This window comes from Canis lupus, chromosome 24 (assembly GCF_003254725.2).
Source record: "Canis lupus dingo isolate Sandy chromosome 24, ASM325472v2, whole genome shotgun sequence".
NCBI classification, from domain to species: Eukaryota; Metazoa; Chordata; class Mammalia; order Carnivora; family Canidae; genus Canis; species Canis lupus.
This window is the reverse complement of record NC_064266.1, coordinates 31,439,017-31,457,310: the sequence shown is the minus strand read 5'-3', so window position 1 is coordinate 31,457,310 and position 18,294 is coordinate 31,439,017. Positions and strand designations below refer to the sequence as shown.

General features: G+C 46.1%; 2 protein-coding genes, 1 long non-coding RNA gene and 1 other non-coding gene across 11 annotated transcripts in view; 1 reads left to right on the top strand and 3 right to left on the bottom strand.

The window, feature by feature from the left end:
- LOC118352158 (uncharacterized) overlaps positions 1 to 15,499 on the bottom strand; it is a 130,640-nt gene extending 115,141 nt beyond the window's left edge. Inside the window, exon 1 of the long non-coding RNA XR_007405699.1 lies at positions 15,310 to 15,499. This is a non-coding gene — a long non-coding RNA (uncharacterized LOC118352158). The remainder of the gene's footprint in view (positions 1 to 15,309) is intronic.
- On the top strand, positions 4,597 to 5,507 carry GTSF1L (gametocyte specific factor 1 like). Its single transcript, XM_025470130.3, has one exon. The coding sequence runs from the start codon at positions 4,958 to 4,960 to the stop codon at positions 5,456 to 5,458; it is 501 nt and encodes a 166-aa protein (XP_025325915.1). The 5' UTR covers positions 4,597 to 4,957; the 3' UTR covers positions 5,459 to 5,507.
- LOC112674336 (small nucleolar RNA SNORA28) lies at positions 7,269 to 7,393 on the bottom strand. The gene has a single exon (XR_003145384.1). It is a non-coding gene; the product is annotated as a small nucleolar RNA SNORA28 (small nucleolar RNA).
- Positions 15,500 to 17,700: 2,201 nt separating the features above from the next.
- The window catches only part of MYBL2 (MYB proto-oncogene like 2), a 43,268-nt gene continuing 42,674 nt past the window's right edge, over positions 17,701 to 18,294 (bottom strand). For all 8 annotated transcript variants that reach the window (XM_025470114.3, XM_025470121.3, XM_025470113.3 and 5 more), the window contains one exon: positions 17,701 to 18,238. In XM_025470114.3, coding sequence (XP_025325899.3) covers positions 18,110 to 18,238 — 129 coding nt within the window. In that variant the 3' untranslated portion in view covers positions 17,701 to 18,109. The remainder of the gene's footprint in view (positions 18,239 to 18,294) is intronic.

Genomic DNA, 18,294 nt, shown 5'->3' with positions numbered 1-18,294 from the left:
GGCGCAGCGATTTAGCGCCGCCTGCAGCCCGGGGTGTGATCCTGGAGACCCGGGATCGAGTCCCATATCGGGCTTCCTGCATGGAGCCTGCTTCTCCCTCTGCCTGTGTCTCTGCCTCTCTCTTGCTCTCTCTGAATGAATAAATAAATAAATCTTTTAAAAAAAATTATAGGAGAATACTAAATATACATAGTATGCTAGTTTACCTGGTATTTTCTTTTCTTTTTTTTTTTTTAAATTTTCATTTATTTATGATAGTCACAGAGAGAGAGAGGCAGAGACACAGGCAGAGGGAGAAGCAGGCTCCATGCACCGGGAGCCCGACGTGGGATTCGATCCCGGGTCTCCAGGATCGCGCCCTGGGCCAAAGGCAGGCGCCAAACCGCTGCACCACCCAGGGATCCCTACCTGGTATTTTCAATGGGGAGCACATGTACATCAGTTTGCTCGTACTGTATAACAAAATACCAAATATTGGGTGACTTAAACTACAAAAGTTCACTTTCTCACAATTCTGGAGGCTGGATGTTCAAGAACAAAGTGCTGCTGGGGCTGGTTTCTGGTGGGACCTTTCTTCCTGGCTTGCAGATGGCCACTTCCTTGCTGTGTCCTCACATGACCTCTCCTCTGCTCCTGTGGAGAGATATCTCTGGGGTTTCATTCTCCTCTTTTTTTTTTTTTTAAGATTTTATTTATTTACTCATGAGAGACAGAGCGGCAGAGTCACAGGCAGAGGGAGAAACAGGCTCCACACAGGGAGCCCGACGTGGGACTTGATCCCTGGTCTCCAGGATCCCGTCCTGGGCTAAAAGCGGCACTAAACCGCTGAGCCACCTGGGCTGCCCTCATTCTCCTCTTATAAGGACACTAGTCCTATTGGATGAGGGCCCTATCCTTACGATTTCATTTAACTTTAATTACTTCCCTAAAGGCACCTCCAAATATCATTACATTGAAGTTACGGCTTCCACATATGAATGGGGGGAGGGACACAATTCAATCCATAACAGTATGCTTTTCTTAAAAAATGACAAATGCCAAGAGAAGTAGAAAACTATGGAACCAAGTTGAACAGAGACATAGAACTATGTCCCAAAAGGGTATGAGTCAGAGAATTTAGTAGACAAGTTTCTTCAAACTTTCCAAAAATGCTCCTAGGCTGTTTACCCAGAAATGTGCTCTAACTCATCTTACAAATCTAGCACAACCATGTCACATAAACCTCACAAACATAACCAAAACTTCAGCCTAGCATCTTAACAAGGTCTCAGGTGATTCATATGCATGTTATAGTTTGAGCAGCACCATACCACATGAGGTATGAGGACCATACCACTTAAGCAAGGAGCAGCCCGCAGAAGGCAGCAAAACAGAGCTCAAGCATTCAAAGGGGCTACCTAGGCTGTCCACATTTATGTGCTAGATGTGTGGGGAGACACTGGGACCCAGAAATAGAGCAGACCACCCACCCCAGGACCACATACATGACATGAGTTTGCCATATTTGAGATATCCCTACATCCTGGAGGATATTCCTAGAGCAGAGGACACAGAGGTCACACTGAGGGCTGAGGGGTATGAGGAAACAGGTCAGTTCAGCTCAGTGTAAGAAATCTATAGCAGAACTCTGTAGGGAGTAGGAAGCTCCCTGTCACCATATGACCAACCTCCAGGGATGTTCTAGAAGGGAAGCCAGCCCTGAGAGAGAAGCCGGTCTTGATGTCAGATATGTCTCCAACTTTGTGATTCTAATCTTCTAATGGCTCTATCCCACCCCATAATAACAACTGTTGACTTGGCTGGCCAAGATACACAATTGTTCATTTTTAGAAAACTTTGCTCCTGCATGCTCTGTGACCTTCTCCATGCCTGCATTACCATCTGTTGGCAGCATCTCTCAAGATGATAAGTGCAGAAGGGGAATGAGCAGAATCTGACCTCACTTGCATTATCTGTCAGGTAGGTGCAGACAGGCCTGGGAAGTGCCACTCAGATAGGTGTGTCTGTATCCCTTGCTCCTCTCAAGTTGCCATGGTGAGAAACTTGTCAGGTCCCAGGCTCAGAGCAGAAGCTAGCAGAAAGCTGCAGGCTTGAGGACCATTCAAGACGTCCATTAGAAGCATTATCAAGCCTGGCCTTCCTCTCTATATAATGGACTAAATGTTGGCCTGCTGTGCTAATGGGTGCTTGGCCACAAAGAAGCCTATAAGAGCTAAAGCTCCATTTCTTATTATGTGGATTTCAACGACCGGTGAAGTGCTTTCTTCATCATCTCCATTTACACACTTACACATGCCTGAATTACCCGGTGCCTGGATCAGCCATGGTTATGAGCATAAAAAAGGCTATGGAACTAGAAATTGAAAAAGTGCTGTCAGCATCGCCCACAAACACTGTGCCAAGATTTGGGGTCATGGAAGAGCAGATGCCAAACAACCTGTTAACTCCCAGCAGGGCCAATGTCATACCTCCTCTAATACTAGGCTACAGGCTTGGAGAAAATGGGCACTCTGTTCCATAAATGGTATGGAAGTTACAATTTACCAAGGATAGTTTCTCATCAAAGTATACCAAGAGATATCCCTGGCAGGGGGTGGGGGGGGGAGGGAGCAGTGCGGGTACAGTAAGCATGATTCTATGAGCCCCTCATTCCTCACAGCAACAGGTTGTTTGGAGGCACTAGAATGCCCACCATCCTAGAATAAGTTCCTGCCAGAATGCAAGAAGCCCCCATTGAGCACTGACCAAGCTGTTTATCTCCTCACTCTAAGCTAGGACTTTGGGTTTTCTCCCTTGAGAAGGGGGTATGTTCTATATGTTGGAGAAAAGGGAAACAAATACCAGTGACAAGGAGAGACAGGATCTTCTTAGGATTCCTTCTTCTGTTTTTGTTTTTGTCTTTTTAAGATTTCAAGTAATCTGTACACCCAACATGGGGTTTGAAAACCACAACCCCAAGATCAAGAGTCCCACACTCCACCAACTAAGCCAGCCAGGTACATGGCTCTTGTCATGAGGACTCATGGCAAAGTTCCTATCCTCCTCCTGTGGATACCTGATAGTCCTATGTGCTTCTCTGACCCCGCACCTTATGTGTGAGACTCACTTTAGACAATTAAATGTCAGTGGAAGTGACATCTATCATTTCAGTGAAAGTATGAGAATAAGGTAGAAGCAGCATTTGAAGAGACAACAGTTGAACATTTTCCAAAACTAATGAAAGACACTAATCCACAGATTCCAGAGGTCTAAAAAAACAAAGAATAAACAGAGACCCACATGTCAACATCATATTGAAACTTCAGAAAAACAAAGATAAAGAAAAGTTCTTTAAAACAGACATATGAGGGGCAGCCCCGGTGGCTCAGCGGTTCAGCGCTGCCTTCAGCCCAGGGTGTGATCCTGGAGACCCAGGATTGAGTCCCACATCAGGCTCCCTGCATGGAGCCTGCTTCTCCCTTTGCCCGTGTCTCTGCCTCTCTGTCTCTCTCTCTCTCTCCCCATCTCTCATGAATAAATAAATAAAATCAAATAAATAAATAAATAAATAAATAAATAAATAAATAAATAAAAACAGACATATGAAAAGAAACAGATTACTCTGAAGAGAAGTTAGGTAGGGGTGCCTAGGTGACTCTGTCGATTTAAGCACCCTCCTTCAACTTAGGTCATGATCTTGGGGTCCTGGGATGGAGCCCCACATTGGGCTCCTTGCTCAGTGGGGAGCCTGCTTCTCCCTCTCCCTCTGGATGCTGTGTGCTCTCCCTGCCCCTCTGTCAAATAAATAAATAAAATCTTAAAAAAAGAAAAGAGTCAGATAATGGAATCCTGAATTCTCAACCAGAGTGGGAGCTGGAAGAAACTGAACTCTGCTTCAGTGGGAAGAAAGGAAATAGCACAACTATACTCCCTGAAGTCATCCTTTAAGAATGAGGATGAGATAAAGACATTTTCAGATAAACAAAACCAAATGTCATGAGAACATTATAAAAGGCAAATTTCTAGTAGAAACAAAGCAATCCCATGTGGTAGATATGAGACACAAGCAGCAGAGGAGTCAGCACAAGGACAGGTATCCATAACTTGGGTCATGTCAAATGACGATAACAATGCTGTCTTAGGAACTTTTAAAAATTAGGCTTAAAATAATAACATTAAGGGAGGGAAGTAAATATAGAACAAGCCCTGTATTACCTGGAAAATGGATGAAACTTCTATGAACTTTAAAACTTGGTAAGCTATTTATGAATGTTTTAATTTGTAGAGTAACCACTAAATGATTAGAGAATGTGTTACTTACAAAATCATGGGGAAAATGGAAATATTTTTTCTAAACTATCTAAAATTAGGGAAGAGAAAAAATAAACCAAAGAATAAATAGGAAGCATGAAATACAGTAGATTTAACCCCAAATACATAGGGAATTATATTAAATATATAAGTTTAGAAACAGTCAAATGACAACAGATATGCCTGCAACAATTTTGAGTGGCAGCTTTCCCCAAAGCCACCTCGCCCCTTGAAAGTGATGGACAACACATAGACTCTTGCTGATGACTCAAGCTGCCCATTGTGACCTTTCATGACTGCTCTTTGACATCACACAGTGTAGCTCTCAGAGTCAAGGGGGGCTGGCATGTACCTTCTTCACCTTCCTGTGGGGCAGCTGTGGTTTTCTGGCTCTTGCATGTGCTTTATATGGTTCTTCTGTCTCGCCTGCCATTTGTAATTCAGCTCTCTGTGCAGCTGCCCCTGACAGCTCCTGTCCTTTTCCTAACCCAGCACTCGCAGCCGCAGAGCACAAGAAACATGAGCTGTTAAGACCTTGGTCGACAGGGTTCAAAGGGCCAATTCTGGGCAGAGGACACTCCAGCCTCCTTACCAAAGGGTTATTCCACCAGGGGCATTTCTTTTTGACTCTGGGAAGTGAGCCACTCTGCTTCAAGAACAATTTCTCATGGAGCCAGAAGCCTTAGAAATTTGCCCTTACAACCCTCACCATCGAGTCCCGCTCAGCAGATTTCAGTACCACCTGGCATCCTGCAGGAGAAAGAACCCCAAGAAAGCCAAAAAGATGGCCAGTTGCAAATACAACGCCTGCCACGTGGTCCCCATCAAAAACCTGGAGGAGCATGAGGCTGCCTGTGTCAACAGAAGTACAATGGAGGAAGAGGACAGCTTGCACCCCCTGAAAGCTAGCCTTCCAAATTCAGAGCAGAATGGAAATGCCCCTCCAGGACCCCCCTGTCTCCCCAGTTCTGACGTCTGGAATGTCGATGGTACTAATTGCCATCCCATGTTTGTCCTTAAGACTTTTGTTCCCCAAAAGCTTGTTTGTGAAAGCGATACAAGACAGTCAGAGAGAGAGGCCCACCCCCCTTCCCTGACCACCCCCCAGAAGACCCTCAGACCAAGAGAGCAAACCACCAGCTGCAAAAAGGAGCCACTCACCTCTTAAGTACCTGAAAGAAGATGCAACTCACCAGAATAAAAGCATGCAAAGTGAACCACCCTGTGATACCTTTGTGATACCTTTTTTTTTTTTTTTCCACATAGCAGTTGGTAAAGATCTAAAGGCTGGCAGGACATTCTGCTGGCAAAGATGAGGCAAATAGGCACTTTTATAACACTGGTGAGAATGTAAGTTGATAAAGCTCTGTGGAGGGCAATCTGACATTAGCTGTAAAAATCACCAGTGTACTCTGTAATATGCAGCAGTTCCACTTCTAGGGATTCATCCTGGGAATATATTCACACTTGCGGAAAATGAGGTAAGTACAAGGCTATTCATTGCCATGTTCTTCATACCAGTAAAGGTCAGTCAGAAATGGTCTAAATATCCCTTAAGGGAGGGTCTCATTAAATTAATGATGGTGCAGCCATACAAAGACATAGAACGTCACAATGAGAAAGCGTGAGGAAGCTCTTTCTGTACTAGTTTGAAAGGCTAAAACATAGTGTTTAACTCAGACACCAGAAACTTTTTCTCTAAAGGGCCAGAGAGTAAACATTCTGGCTTCACAAGCCAAATGTTCTCTGCCAAAACTCTTCAGCTCTGCCTTGGTGGCATGGAAGCAGCCACAGACAATAAGTAAACAAATGAATGCAGGTTCTAATGTAACTATTTACAGAAACTGGTAACAGGCTGGATTTGGCCTATGGGCCATAGTTTGCCAACATCTGGTTTAACTGAGAAAAGCCAAGAGAGGAATACTCTGTATACTATGCTATCATTTTTGCAAAGTTGTGGGAGAGAACGTGTAATATATATGTGCTTATATTTGCATAAAATTTCAAGGACACACTAGAACAGGGGTCTGTCCACAAAGCCTACAATGTCTCCTATCTGATGCTTTACAGAAAAAGCTGGCTGGTCTCTTCCCTAGAAACTTATCAGCTCTCCAAAGGGAAGAGAACTATGTGACAAAAAGTCAGAAGGGAGTGACTTTACTATAGACCCTTTAATACTTTCTTTTTATTTTTCCTATAGGGAGACAAAGAAGTAAAAGTTTAATCCTATGGTTTATTTTACACCTGTGTCTCATAAACATCAAAAACCCTTCCCCCTTTTGCTTTGAAACCCTCCCCTCAGAAAACCACACACCAACACAATGCTACCTGTAATTTTTTTTTAATTTATTCATTAGAGACACACACACACACAGAGAGAGAGGGAGGGAGGGAGGGAGAGAGACAGGCAGAGGGAGAAGCAGGCTCTACGCAAGGAACCCAACGTGGGACTCAACCCGGGGTCTCCAGGATCACGCCCTGGGCTGAAGGCAGCGCTAAACCACTGAGCCACCAGGGCTGCCCGCTACCTGCAATTCTAAGAGGATTCACAAACCAAATTGATCTGTTGCTATTTCTTTTTTTTTTTAAGATTTATTTATTTTTATTTATGATAGATACAGAGAGAGAGAGAGAGAAAGAGGCAGAGACACAGGAGGAGGGAGAAGCAGGCTCCATACCGGGAGCCCGACGTGGGACCCGATCCCGAGACTCCAGGATCGTGCCCTGGGCCAAAGGCAGGCGCCAAACTGCTGAGCCACCCAGGGATCCCCTCTGTTGCTATTTCATAGGTAAGAAATTCAGGCTAAGAATGGAATGTCCCAAAGTAATAGAGGATTAACTGTTGAAGATTAGGACGAAGTGGTAATGCTTTGGCCTCAGAAGGCCAGGAAGTTTGTGATGATTGGCACTGACTCTTCCCTCCCTCAAGAACCTGAACAAGCGCAAATCTCAACTGCACTTTAGCCAACAGCTGGAACACTTTTTAAATCTATATAACAATTGGTCTCATGGAGGAGAAAACGCTGGAATAGGTTAGATCTTCTTGCTATAGCAAGCTCATATTGTGTCAGACAATTTGGTCATCTGCCACAGAGTGTTGCTTGCAACCCTTCAATACCTCTTATGTGTGAATATATGTGACTATATTATCTGGCAAAAAAAAAGTAAAATACACTTTTTTAAACAACAAAAGACTATTTAAGTCTTTTGAAACTTTTTCAGGAGGAAATGTTAACTAAATTATTTTTAAGTAATCATAATTTTGCCACCCCTGGGCCCTTTAATTCTTTTTACAAAGTGTGAAATAAAGATTTCTTCTTACGAGTAGTAGTAGTAGTTGTTGTTGTTGTTGTTGTTCTAGGTGTTGGCTTTAGAAACTCCATAATTAATAAAGTGCCCATGAACTACAGAACTGCTGTATAGGAAGCAGGTGAAATAAGGTGATTTATAGGGCATACATCTGTAAACTATAGGCGACCAGAACAAAGAAAAAAGTAATATGGTTTAGGGTGTGAATGAAACAAATTGGTCATGAGTTAATCACTGAAGCTGAATGATAAATCTTCCTGTTCTCTCCATTTTTATATAACTTGAAACCTTCCATGCCAAAAAGTTTTTTTTTTTAATACATGTATATATCCTAAACACAATGTGTGACCCCAAATTGGGTCCTGGAATAGAAAAAGAGTGGAAAACCTGGTGAATCCAAATAAAGTCTCTGGTTAGTTACTAGTATTGCACTGGTATAAACTTCTTCTTTTTTTTTTTTTTTTTTGGTATAAACTTCTTAGTTTGGTAAATGCACCATGCTTTCGTAAGATGTTAACATTAGGGAAATCCAGGTAGAGGGTATATGGGAACTCTTTGTATTATCTTTGCAAGTTTTCTGTAAATCTAAAATGATTTCAAAACAAAAAATTTAAACACGCGCAAAGAGCAACAAGAGCCAGGATTGAAGCCCAGCCCCACCTTTTACTAATGCTAGGTCTTGGGCATAACCTAACCTTTATGTGATTGTTTCCTCATCTACAAGGCCGGAACGACAAATTCCCAAGATAATGTGGAAGATTAAGGGATTTAACACATGTAGAATTATCAGGACAGTGTCCAGCACACAGGAAGCTCTCAACTAATGCTACCTACTAGTAGCAGAAATGGAGGTGGCATTACTTAACAAAAATAAAATTTAATGAGTAAGAAAAACAATGATGAGTAAGTGAATTTATAAATATTTACACAAAGTTAACTGACCGAGAAAATCATCAATTTTGCATTTAAAATGATAAAACTCAATGAAAATAGGCCAGGAAAGAGCATCATTCAGAAGGACAGAAACAGTAACAAATATGCATATTAAAAAGTTTTAAATAGCCTCTAAAATAAGAGAAATATTTTTTATGATTCACACCAGGCAAAAGGAGAAAACAGAGCAGATTACAGAAAACTATGAGTTCAACAAAGAAAGGGGAAAACAACAGTGATAACACAAAAAAAATGGTAGAAATAAATCCACATATGTCACTAGTCATATAAATGAAAACACACTTAACCCACCTATTAAAAAACATTCCACTTACCTCTCTAAACCAAATACATGTCTATTCTGAGCAATACTAACCAATACCTTTAAGCCAAAGATAGAGGTAAACACATGAAATGTGTGCCGCCATCACCACCTCCCATGCATATAACAGACACAACTAATCCTTCACAGCACTTTCCTGAGCTTGGATGATACTTTCAGAATCTTTCCCAACACAGTGCTCCAGGCTGCCATTACACAGAGATAGAAGTAAACTCTATCTTGACAGAGCCCCCGTAGGCAAGTTTTCCTTGGCCCACTGACCCACGTGGCCTGACTTGAGGTGTTACAGGAAAAATAAGGAATACAAGGGCTTTTTTTTTTTTTTTTTTTTTTAAACAAGGGCTTTTAAGAAAGAAAAACTCCTACCTGGACATCAGGGAAGGAAAACCAAGCAAGAAAGGAGTATGTTATAAATTCCTGGGCTGGATTTCAGCCAGCTGTTCGCTCTCTTCAGTCCTCATTCCTTGCCTCTCCTGGCCCAGTCTCCAGAGAACATCAACTGCAAGCCACATGCTCACCAAGATCATCATAAAAACATTTGTTAGTGGTGATGTTTTTTTTTGTTTTTTGTTTGTTTGTTTTTAAGATTTTATTTATTTATTCATAGACACAGAGAAAGAGAGGCAGAGACACAGACAGAGGGAGAAGCAGGCTCCATGCAGGGAGCCCGATGTGGGACTCGATCCTGGGTCTCCAGGATCACACCCCAAGCTGCAGGCGGCGCCAAACCGCTGCACCACCGGGGCTGCCCTGTTAGTGGTGATGTTGACCACAGCAAGCTAGTGTTGGGTGGACACCTGTGGCTGAGTCACAAAAGAGAGATCATAGCCAGGGAAAAGCACCCACCAGCCGTGGGCAGCAGGCAAGCTTTCCAGGTTCATGTTTAAGACTCCTGGCAAAGGGGGAGCCTAGTAGAAGAACTGTGGCCTAGAGTAGAGGGGGCTCTGGGATGACAGAGGAAGGAAGAAAGGGGAGCTACATTAGGACCAGGTGCCTTGTAGATATTATTTTATTAAAATCTGTGATGACACAGGCACCTGAGTGGCTCAGTCAGTTAAGCATCTGCCTTAGGCTCAGTTCATAATCCCAGGGTCCTGGGATCAAGCCCCATGTCAGGCTCCCTGCTCAGTGGGGAACCTGCTTCATGCTTCTCCTCCTTTTCCCTCTGTCCCTCCCCATTCTTATGCTCTCTAATAAATAAAATTATTTTTAAAAAATCTGTTACAAGAGAGGCAACTATTTTTATTTCCAATATACAGATATGAAAAATGAGTCTCAGAGAAGCTACATAACCTGCCTTGGTTCACAAAGCTCATAAGTAGCAAGTGGCCTAATGAATGTGAACCCATCCCCAGCAATTCCAGTCTAGCTATGTATAAACCAGCAATGTGTACATGAGCTCACCAAAAGATTAGAACAAGATGTTCACAACAGCTCTATTTATAATAGCCAATGCAGAAACTTTCCCATGTCCTTCTGCAGAATGGGTAAATTCTGCAAAAATCATATAACAGAATACTATATAGTCAGGAGGATAAACAAATTGTAACTACCCAAATCAACATAGGAAAATCCTATGCAATGTGAAATTCAATTTACACAATTTTTTTTTTTTTTTAAAGGCAAACAGGGGCACCTGGCTGACTCGATTGGTAGAGCATGGGACTCCTGATCTAGAGGTTGTAAGTTTGAGACCCACATTGGGTGTAGAAATTATTTAAAAATAACTCTTTAAAAATAAATTTAAAAAAATTAAAATTAAAGCAAAACAAATCTATGGTGTTTGAAGTCAGGATGTGGTTACCCTTATAGGGTGGGGAGAGGGTTTCTGGGGTGCTGGCCATGTTCTATTTCTTGATGTAGGTGCTGATTACATGACTGTTCACTTTGTGGAAATTCATCCAGCTGTACACTTGAGACTTGTGTATTTTGCTCTCTGTATGTTGAACTTTTACGAAAGTCTTTAAAAACTGAACCCATCCTGGGGTGCCTGGGTGGCTCAATCGGTTAAGCATCCAACTATTGATCTCAGCTCAGGTAATGGTATCAGGGTTGTGAGACCAAGCCCCATGTCAGGCTCCCCACTCAGCATGGAGTCTGCCTCTCTGCTTCTCCCTATGCCCTTCCCCCTGCTCTCTCATGCACATGTGTTCTCTCTCTCTTTCTCTCCCTCCAACTCTAAAATAAATAAATCTTAAAAAAAAAAAAAAAACCTGAACCTATTCCTAACACCTGTGCTTCTCCTGCACTACACCGCTTCCCCAGCTGATAACTATGAAGCACATGATGACACAGAACAGGGCACCTTAAACTCCAATCCTACGAGTCGACACTGGTTCAAGCCCTGCCCTCAACCCCTACCTAGTAACTTCCCCTTGGAGCACTCTACTGAAGCCTGGAACTCTATACAAACTCCTCCTTTGAAGGGTTTCTTGAGCATGAGAAAGGAATGACAAAGCATTTTGTAGAAACATCTTAAGAGCCCCTACTTCTGAGCCCCAAGTGTGTGCCAGTGCTCTCTCTAGTCCCTTCAACAACTCTGAAAGGTTACGGATTCTCCGCCATTTTATCATGAGGACTCCAAGGCTCAGAGCAGGGAAGAGACATAGCCAGTAACAGCTAGGTTGGGATTCACATCCAGGTCTGTCTGACCCAAAGTCAGAAGAGCCCTAGAAAGCTAGCCCTATGTCCTGGGGGACAATCAAGACATAGTCATATGGTTCTGGATTCTAGAACCTTTCATCACACTCATGTCCAGCCCAGTTCTGGGAACTCCAGGTCTGCTAAATTCCTCCTCCACCCAGTTAAGCCCATGGTGCACTGCCCATTTCCCAGAGCTCTCTAGTGAATACAAGTCTACCTTGTGTATCAGCTAGTTACTGCCACAATAATGCTGAGTAAAAAAACCACTCCAACATTCATCAGCTTGAAACAACAGTCTTACTACCATGCATTAGTTGGAGGTTGACTAATCTAGGTTTACGAAATTCAGACAAAAACCCAGGATATTAGGGACGCCTGGGTGGCTCAGTGGTTGAGCATCTGCCTTTGGCTCAGGGTGTGATCCCACGGTCCTGGGATCGAGTCCCACATCAGGCTTCCTGTGTGGAGCCTGCTTTTCCCTCTGCCTATGTCTCTGCCTCTCTCTCTGTGTGTCTCTCATGAATAAATAAATAAAATCTTAAAAAAAAAACAGGATATTGGATGTTTAGACAATAGGATTAGCATATGCCAAAAATGCCCCCAACGCCTACAGACTACACATTCTTTTCAGATGCATAAGAAATTATAAAATTGATTGTATGCTTGCCCATAAAGCAAGTTTTGACAAATTTTGAAGATATGAAACCACACAGAGTATGTTCCCTGACCACAGGGAACACAACTAAGAAATCAACATTTAAAAATGCTAAAGCTTCCCCCACCATCTGGTCCTAGCTGCCCAAGGCTTTTCTCACTGCTACATCACTTCATGACGGAATGAGACATTTACTGAGCACCTGGATACCAGGCTGGGGTGCTTTCTGGAGAGGGTGCAGGGACTCTTTCCCAGAGAGAGGAGAGACATATTCTCAATTGTGCCTTTCTGAAGGGCATTTGTGACTCACACTTTACACTTGTCTTTGTCAGACTGTTCCATTTGATGTATACCTCCAGGGCATTTAACCTAGATACCTCCAGGGCAGCCCTAGTTAACATACAGGTAAAACACTTTCATCCTGGCCAGCTGAGAGGCCACTGATATACATTAGTGAAAGTCTGATTCTTAATTCACATCGAAACTCAGCTTTAATTACTATAGAACACACATGGCCAAAGTGGAAACATAAAATCCATCTTAGAGAGAGTTGAATCACTATCATTACTAAATCAGAGACTTGGTGATCTGTGGAAACAGGACAGAACTGATTCATGCTAGGGTCTGCTGAGACAGTGGCTAATTCTGGTAGTCAAACTCTCCAGGTAATCCTGGCCTATCAATGACCTGTCCTGGGACCCTGATTTCCCCACAGACCAGCTTCCCATGCACCTTAGTCATTCCTACTTTTTATAACGGAGGGAGGACTTTTTTCTCTGAATAAAGAATCTTTTTCTTCACAATTGCTGTCCAACAATGGAGCTGGCTGCTGAGTAATAAAGTCAGCTCTCCCAATAAGTAGAGGTGTTCAAGTAAAGGGCAGACAATTGTTTGATGAGGATGCTGAAGAGAAAGCCTGAAAGACTGAAAAATGCTTCAAGGACTTTTCTAAGACCTACAAGAAATTGCTATGGCCCACCTTACCGGCTGCTGCAAATACACCAATGGCCACCAGGTGGTGACAGAGTCACATCATTGCTGCAAAAGCTTTAGTAGCCGGGCATACAGCTTTTCCTGGAAATACCAAAAACCTAATCGAAACAAAATTAAAACTAAAATTAAAAGCAGTATTACCAGGGATCCCTGGGTGGCTCAGCGATTTAGCACCTGCCTTCGGCCCAGGGCGTGATCCTGGAGACCCGGGATCGAGTCCCACATCAGACTCCCTGCATGGTGCCTGCTTCTCTCTCTGCCTGTGTCTCTGCCCCCCTCTGTGTGTGTGTGTGTGTGTCTCATGAATAAATAAATAAAATCTTTAAAAAACAACAACAGTATTACCATACGATCCATCAATTCCACTCCCAGTATACCGTCACAAGGACTGAAAGCAGGATCTCGAGATACTTGCACACCCATGCTGATAGCAGCATTATTCACAATAGACAAAAGGGTTGTCTTGTCTATTGTTTCCACCTAGTCCTGGGACTCTAGTGTCCACTAACAGAAAGATGAATGGTAAACGTGGTCTATACATGCAGTGGAATATCATTCAGCCCTAAAAAGGAAGGAAATTCTGACCGAAGCTAGGGATGAACCTTGAGGATATCATGCTACTTAAATCAACAGTCACAAAACAATACTGTATGATTCCACTTTATACAAGATACTTAGTGTAGTCAAATTCATAGAAATGGAAGGTGGAATGGAAGTTTCTGGAGACTAGGGGAAAGGGAAATGAGGAGTTTAATGAGTACAGTTGAAATTTCGGAAGCTGAAAAAATTCTAGGGTGACAATGTGCATATAGCTAACATGGCTGAATCGTACACTTAGAAAAGGTTAAGATGGTAAACTCTGTCATGTATTTAACCACAATAAAAAGAAAAAACAGAAAACAGGTATGTAGAAGGGATCTGGGATTACCAGTCATGAGCAGAGACTGAGAATCAGACCTTCAGAGTCACTTTCATCCCTGGGGCACTCAGCACAGGTGAGTACTGATGGAGGACACAGTCCAGCCTGGGACAAGGAGGCCTGCATCTTGGGAAGAGGTGGGCATGACTCTGGGAAGGGCCTCTGGGCTCCTGAGGAGGCTGTGTCTGGATGGCTGGAGTGGAAGGGAGGGGCGTCTGTCAGGATGCACATACAACTCTTGGACCACGGATGGTTTTTGGTCAGTCTCTATGGTCACACAGATATTCAGGTCCTCCCTTGGTCTTGGCAAGAGGAAAACTCACTTTGAGTTCAACAAGAGATCCTTAGCTCATGAATGCCCGACAGTGGCCAGACCATCACTGATCCCTCTTGGTTTTCATATTCATTCCAGAAATACTTGTTGAGCACTACTGTGTGTCAGGAACTGATGAGTGCTGGGGACAAAGCCATGAACATGGCAGGTATCAGCCTTGCTCTCTTGGAAGTTACACACAAACATGAGTCACACCATAAGCCAGTACACCACAGGTGTAACTGCAACTAGACAGGCCCTTCCCAAGTGGATGTCCCACTGCCGGAGAAACGCAGGCAGGTGAAAGAGACCCAGATGGCTATCACCATGGAAACCACAGGCTGTCCTGAGTATGCCAGAACTGGCATATTCTTGGAGGGAAACTGAGACGCTGCAGAGACCGAGGAAGAACAGAGAGCAATGGCCCCAGACATCTCATTGATTCTGAGTAATGGAATGATTTTTGGGCCATTAATCCCTGCCACTCAAAGTGCAATCCCCAACTCAGCATGATCGGGAAATTCGTTAGAAATCCAACACCTCGGGGATGCCTGGGTCGCTCAGGGGTTTAGCGCCTGCCTTCGGCCCAGGGCCTGATCCTGGAGACCCGGGGTCGAGTCCCACGTTGGGCTCCCTGCATGGAGCCTGCTTCTTCCTCTGCCTGTGTCTCTGCCTCTCATGAATAAATAAGTAAAATCTTAAAAAAAAAAAAAAAAAAAGAATATAAAATGCAAATAAATGTCCTACAGCCGCCCCATACCTAAACATACGTGCCCCCGGCCGAGGCCTCCCGCTCCGTGACCCCATCCATGCGTCCTGACCACGCAAGTACGCATGCGCCCCAATCCCCCGGGGACAGCATCCGTCTCAACAAACCACCTCCAAAACCTTAGTGGGACTGCAAACAGTACCAAGTTCCTACTTCTCAGGAGTCCGTGCTCAGCCGGGCGGCTCTTCTGGACTGGGCCGGACCAGGTGAGCCTGGGAGGCTGAGAACGGCCTCGCCCAGGCGCGGGGAGCCTGTCAGCACACCCGGCCATTCCCGCCTCCCTCGGCGGGCTCTCCCACAATCCTTCACGCGCTCATTAAGGGACTCCCATTGGCGAAGGGATGTCACGTGGCCTGCGCGGGGCGTGGCTTCCGGGAGCAGCGGTCCCGCTCTCCGCATCCCTCGTTTAGGGGCTGTTGCCGGGATCCTCGGGCGCGGGCTCTGCCTCCGCCCCCTCCGCTTCTCCTGCAGGCCGGGTTGGCCCGCAGATGCCAGGCCAGTCTGGATCTTGCCAGAACGCTCACCCTCTGCCGTCCTCACCGAGCCCCGCCTTTCCCGCCCACCGTCGTCTTCCGCGCCCCCTCCCATAACTCCGGTGCTCAGCACCTCTGCACCTGGCTCGACCTGCTTGTCACACCTGCCCACGAAACACTGGGCCCCGGATCCACCTGGACGACCCAAGTTGCGGCCACTGGAGCACCGTGTGCCCCACACTCCGGGACCACACCGGCTGTCAGCACCGACTCTGGCGATCAGTACCCCCCACCCACTCGGGCTCTCTCTTGCTCCCCATGGTGGCCAGGGGCTGCGGCCAGCCTTCACTCAGGCCTCCGGAGAGCTTCCTCCTAGCAGGCCGCCTGGCCCCCATGCCATCCATTATTCCTTTCTCCCGAGCCCCTTACCTCTGGCATGTTGCATATGGATGTTGGCTTATAGCTTATCTGTCCTCTCTAGAATCTAAACCCTGTGAGCATAAAGTGGTTTGGGAGAGTCTTGGGGTTAATTCCTGTATCCTCAGCACCAGAACCACGCCAGGCACGGGGCAGGGGGGGCATTCTTGATGCCTGTTCATTTAATGCAGGAAGCAGAGAACAGCTCCAGTGCAGAGTTCATGGGAGGTGGCAAGTTAACAGGTTTGCAGTTAGCAGGGCTGCCTCCCAAGGAGGACAGGAAAGAGCCTCAGGACAAGCTTTGGGTGTTGGTGGGAGAGGCAGTCTGGAGCAAGCTCTGGCAGAAAGCCTCTGGTGGGTTATAGGCCAGCTCACTGAGGTGCAGCCACTGACCACGTGCCTAGGAATCATCCGTAGGAGCCTATGATCAGCTCCAGGGTGAGTTGTCCCAGAGGCTTGCTGTACCCGACTTTAATGCTGGTGTTCTATAGACTGAGTTGTCTGTGAATCCTGGAGATGAAGATCCCCTGCTCCCCAACCCTCACTGGAATCAACCATCAATGCTGACAGCCCTGCAGGGAACAGTCAGTGATGGAGCCGGGGCCCTGCAGGTCACCAAGGGATAGAGGACAGGGGTCCAGGTCAGGAAATCAGCATAGGCACAAGGGCATGTGGCAGGTATGGCCCAGCTAGACTGAGACTGGCTCAGCTACACAAGCTGCAAGGAAGCAGAGTGGGAGCCCTAGTCCCTGGTCTCATTCCCAGGCCTTGGCTCTGGAGCAGGAACCAGAACTTAGCCAGGCTCAAACTGAGCACAACTTTGTGAAATGGCTCGAGGGCCACCCAGAGCAGGGGGTGAGGTGGGTCTCTGCCATGCTGACAGGACCCCCTGTGCAAGTTCAGCACGGCAGGGTTCACTAGACCTGAACCCTAGTGTCCTAACTCCCAGTCTTCTTTAGAGGGGGCTCCCAGCAAGAGGATCTGTCCCTAAGTGTCTCTCTTGGGAACCAGAGGCACTAAAGCAGAATCTAAAGATAGGCAAGTACCCATCCAGCCCCCAGACATGGCCACATGCCAAATGGCCCCCAGACATGGCCCCCCACATGCCAAATCCTATGAGCCCCCCCCCCCCCGCTGAACACCTCCCTGTCTAGACCTTCTCAAACCTGGCACCTACCCCACTTCAGTGCCTAGCTTCAGCCAAGTGGCCCACTGCACCCTGACCAGGTGGACTGGAGCCCAAGGTCTGATTGCTGCCATGGCCTTGGCAAGTTGAGGCCACTGTGGTAAGTTCCGGCCAGCTGCCAGTCACTCCTTGTTTACCAGTCTCACCTGGTGTCTAGGCCTATGGCAGGCCAGGTCAGCCATCCATGGCCAAGCAGGGTCCTGATGCACCTTCCCCTCCCTGCTAACACCCAAGAATCCTCAGAACTTTGAGACAGCCACTAGGTGATCAAACTGCCCCCAGCACACTGGACCTTTTGGGGGAAAGTATGCAGAGCCCCAGCCCTGGGCTGTGCTCTGAGGATGAGGATCCAGATCTCCATATCCCTCAAGGCCCCTGTGACAGTCACCAGGGAACCAACCCAGCGACCAGGAAACCACAAGCAGGAGACAGGAGAAAGGTAGAGTCTATAACAGCATTAAGGAAAAAGGGAATTTTATTCTTTCAAGAAAATGTACTAACAGGTAGAGGGAAGGAGCATGCTGGCCACATCCCCTGTTCTAAGCAGGGGTCTGAGATGAGGCCAGACCCAAGAAGGGCTCAGGAGGAGCTAAGGGGACTCCCTGTGGCACCGGGGAGAGGACCAGGCAGGCCCAGGGGTGGGACTTTGTTCTGTTAGCACCAGGAACCACCGCAGCCACAGCTGGACTCGGAGACAAGGCAGTGGGTGGCCCTGCTCTGCCTCCACCTGAGCAGTCTGAGGAGGGGCTGGTGGCAGAAGGCTCCCTGCAGGTGGCCATCCGAGTATGATTCTCAGACTCACAGACCAACCTCAGTCCCCCCAGCCCCCTGTAAACATAAGAATGAGCTCGTGACCACCAAGCCCCTCAGGACAAGATGAGGGTCCGAGACGTGTGGCTGGGCTTCAAGCGACCCAGGAGCTGCCGGGCTTTCTCTTGCATGAAGAGCTGGTCCCTGGTCCCCCCGCAGGCCACCGTCTTCCAGGCGCTGGTCATCTGGGAGGAGGCAAGAGAGTTACCATCCAGGCAGGGGCAGCAAGCTCCCAGCAAAT